At 47.5% G+C, this 3,265-nt stretch overlaps 1 protein-coding gene across 2 annotated transcripts in view; it reads left to right on the forward strand.

The window, feature by feature from the left end:
• Positions 1–1,222: 1,222 nt before the first annotated feature.
• Positions 1,223–3,265, forward strand: part of slc25a11 (solute carrier family 25 member 11) — a 27,678-nt gene continuing 25,635 nt past the window's right edge. Inside the window, exon 1 of one of the 2 annotated variants that reach the window (XM_065025112.1) lies at positions 1,223–1,406. In XM_065025112.1, coding sequence (XP_064881184.1) covers positions 1,339–1,406 — 68 coding nt within the window. In that variant the 5' untranslated portion in view covers positions 1,223–1,338. The remainder of the gene's footprint in view (positions 1,407–3,265) is intronic. The other variant, XM_065025111.1, reaches the window with a different exon arrangement.

A 3,265-nucleotide genomic window follows, 5' to 3' on the forward strand; every position in this document is an offset into this window, starting at 1 on the left:
CCACCTATAATCTACACAAGAATGTGGTCTGATCCTAGTGCAACTTTAAGAAAGCGAGTTGGATCTGCTGGCAATTTATATCACAGAACCCAAGCACGTGTGTGAAGGGAGAGACTCTTCTTCAAAAAAACAAATGAAAGGATCCATCGACCAATCGGTGTGCACCAACCATTTCCTTGGCATTGACTTTTAGCGCCGCCCCAGAGATAAGCCCCTTAAAAAGTGTGCTGCTTCGAAGATCCACACGAAACATTCCAATCCGATATCTTCTTGAGGCGCAGAGTACGCTCCTTCCGTTTCACGGATACACAGAAAACCATAACAAGCTCACTTCCTCGTTACTCTCACCGATGCCACCGCATCCAATGCATACACAGATTTTCATACACAATTCAAACGGATCTCCCAGGTAACAACATTGATTCAAAACCCTCACTCCGACCAAAAAAGAAACCGAATTTATATTGGATTTACTAGAGTCCACTACCACATTATTTATTTTGTGTCCTTATTTTCACCACCGAAAACCAATCCTTCTCATCTCCACCAGCTTCCGCAATCTTCCCGTCTGACTTTCTAAATCATTGGTGAAAGATGATCCTGAATTTCCCTCTTGAAAAGTATGAGAATCAATCAATAGATAGCTCTACGCAAATAACATATGTTCTGTTTAACTCGGGAAGTTGCGAAGTTTCCAATAGCACTTGAACGCGGCAGAACTTCAGAACCCGCCCTCTAACAAGATAAACCAATCAACGTAGACTCCCAAGTCATTTCTCTAGTCATTTTTTATTTTAATTTTTTATTAATAACAAATCAATACATAAAGCACATGAGGGAACACAAGCATACATAGATCATTTCTCTAGTCCGTCGGAGTGTTTCGTCCCTGTTTACGTTTTGTACCGTGACAGCACCAAAGCCCGCCTTTTCTATCCACTGATTGGTCTGACAGGCGAGGTCTTTAGCAAAGATATTCTAATGGTGCTAAGATACTCAACTATCCCCTGTGACCCTGTCTTGTAGTGTCCTATTTGATCATTCATTCTTGAAACAACTGGATGAAGAAGAAATATGAGTTTTCGACAGATCTAATTTATTTGATCTCTTAATTACATTGGAAGTTTATTTTCAACTTACGAAGCTTTATTAAAACCCCAGCGTGCTCGTTCTCTGTCATCCTCTTCGACCCTCCCCATTGGTCCACCTACTTCCCCTTCGTCTGTGCGTGCGCGCCCCCGTGTGTCACCTTGCTCCATCGCTAGAGGTAAAGCACCGACCAGAATCAGGGCCTTTACCGAGGGACTGTCGTCCGGTTTGAAAAGAGCCAAAGAGAAAATGGCGGAAGCTTCCAAACCGAAGACCTCTCCCAAGGCCATTAAGTTCCTCTTTGGGGGACTGGCAGGGTAGGTACCCGGGCTATAGGCCGCTCTTAGCGGTCACACTCACACAGCAGCCCCGCTGACAGCGGTGCTCGGTTACCGGTCAGGGGCACAGCATACTAAATTAGAGAGTGAGTTAGAAACCGAGAATAACATGTGTTTAGTAATGAATTAATGTAATCATTAAGTGATACGCTCGTGTGTGTTTCCGGTGCATGTTGACAGCCCGATAGATGTTACTATCCCGGCATAATGGCGTCAACCTTCGCACACACGCATTGACATTTGGGTCTGTCCACAGACGCACTGACCGATAGTTAGGCCCAGACAACTGTATGTCGATGCCTCCGGTTACGTTCAAGCTCTATGACCACCAACATAACCCCTAGCTGTGTGTTGCCGCTTTCCATGCTGTCTGTAGCTTGTGAGGTGTGGAAACACTGTTGCGTTTGTCTTTTGTTTTGTTTCTTTTTGTGCTATTACTCTGTCTGCGTACTACGTGTTACTAGTCTTGTGTTGCTCTGGCTGCGTACTACCTGTTACTAGTCTTGTGTTGCTCTGGCTGCGTACTACCTGTCACTAGTCTTATGTTGCTCTGTCTGCGTACTACGTGTTACTAGTCTTATGTTGCTCTGCGGGTACTCACTGCCCATTGATTTTCAGTATTGTAATTTAAAAACAATAACCTGCTCAGGGACTGCGTTTGAAAATTAGCGGCCTGTCTAAAACTCGTGTGTGTTTACGAGTTGGGCTCATCCTTATAAAAATGAAGCCTACATTGTGAGTTTATGTATCAGCCAGTTTCTGCAGAATAGTCCCAACATTAATAGGATGACTGTCTGAATGTGTCGCGTATCAGTCATGCACGTACTGTTCCAGTCTTATTAAATGTCAAGACCTCAAAGACAAAGAAATTCCCTCAGCTCCTTACCCTAATAAATACAAATAACCTCCCAGATATGGGCCTGTTAACCTACCCTGTTCTCTCAGAGAGAGACCTGGGACCCTAGCCTGTTCTCTCAGAGAGCGAGAGACCTGGGACCCTAGCCTGTTTTCTCAGAGAGCGAGACCTGGGACCCTAGCCTGTTCTCTCAGAGAGCGAGAGACCTGGGACCCTAGCCTGTTCTCTCAGAGAGCGAGAGACCTGGGACCCTAGCCTGTTCTCTTAGAGAGCGAGAGACCTGGGACCCTAGCCTGTTCTCTCAGAGAGCGAGAGACCTGGGACCCTAGCCTGTTCTCTCAGAGAGCGAGAGACCTGGGACCCTAGCCTGTTCTCTCAGAGAGAGAGACCTGGGACCCTAGCCTGTTCTCTCAGAGAGAGAGACCTGGGACCCTAGCCTGTTCTCTCAGAGAGAGACCTGGGACCCTAGCCTGTTCTCTCAGAGAGAGAGACCTGGGACCCTAGCCTGTTCTCTCAGAGAGAGAGACCTGGGACCCTAGCCTGTTCTCTCAGAGAGCGAGACCTGGGACCCTAGCCTGTTCTCTCAGAGAGCGAGACCTGGGACCCTAGCCTGTTCTCACAGAGAGCGAGACCTGGGACCCTAGCCTGTTCTCTCAGAGAGACCTGGGACCCTAGCCTGTTCTCTCAGAGAGAGACCTGGGACCCTAGCCTGTTCTCTCAGAGAGAGAGACCTGGGACCCTAGCCTGTTCTCTCAGAGAGAGAGACCTGGGACCCTAGCCTGTTCTCTCAGAGAGCGAGAGACCTGGGACCCTAGCCTGTTCTCTCAGAGAGAGAGACCTGGGACCCTAGCCTGTCAAGTATAGCCTCTGATCTATCAAAAGGGTGTTTGAGGTAGAGTTTACACCAAGTGCGCTATCAGTGTAGAGAGGGTCATATTGGCTTTACTGCTCGTAGAGCAGGGTGCTATTCAGAATGGTCTCT

This window comes from Oncorhynchus nerka, linkage group LG12 (genome assembly GCF_034236695.1).
Source record: "Oncorhynchus nerka isolate Pitt River linkage group LG12, Oner_Uvic_2.0, whole genome shotgun sequence".
Taxonomy (NCBI): domain Eukaryota; kingdom Metazoa; phylum Chordata; class Actinopteri; order Salmoniformes; family Salmonidae; genus Oncorhynchus; species Oncorhynchus nerka.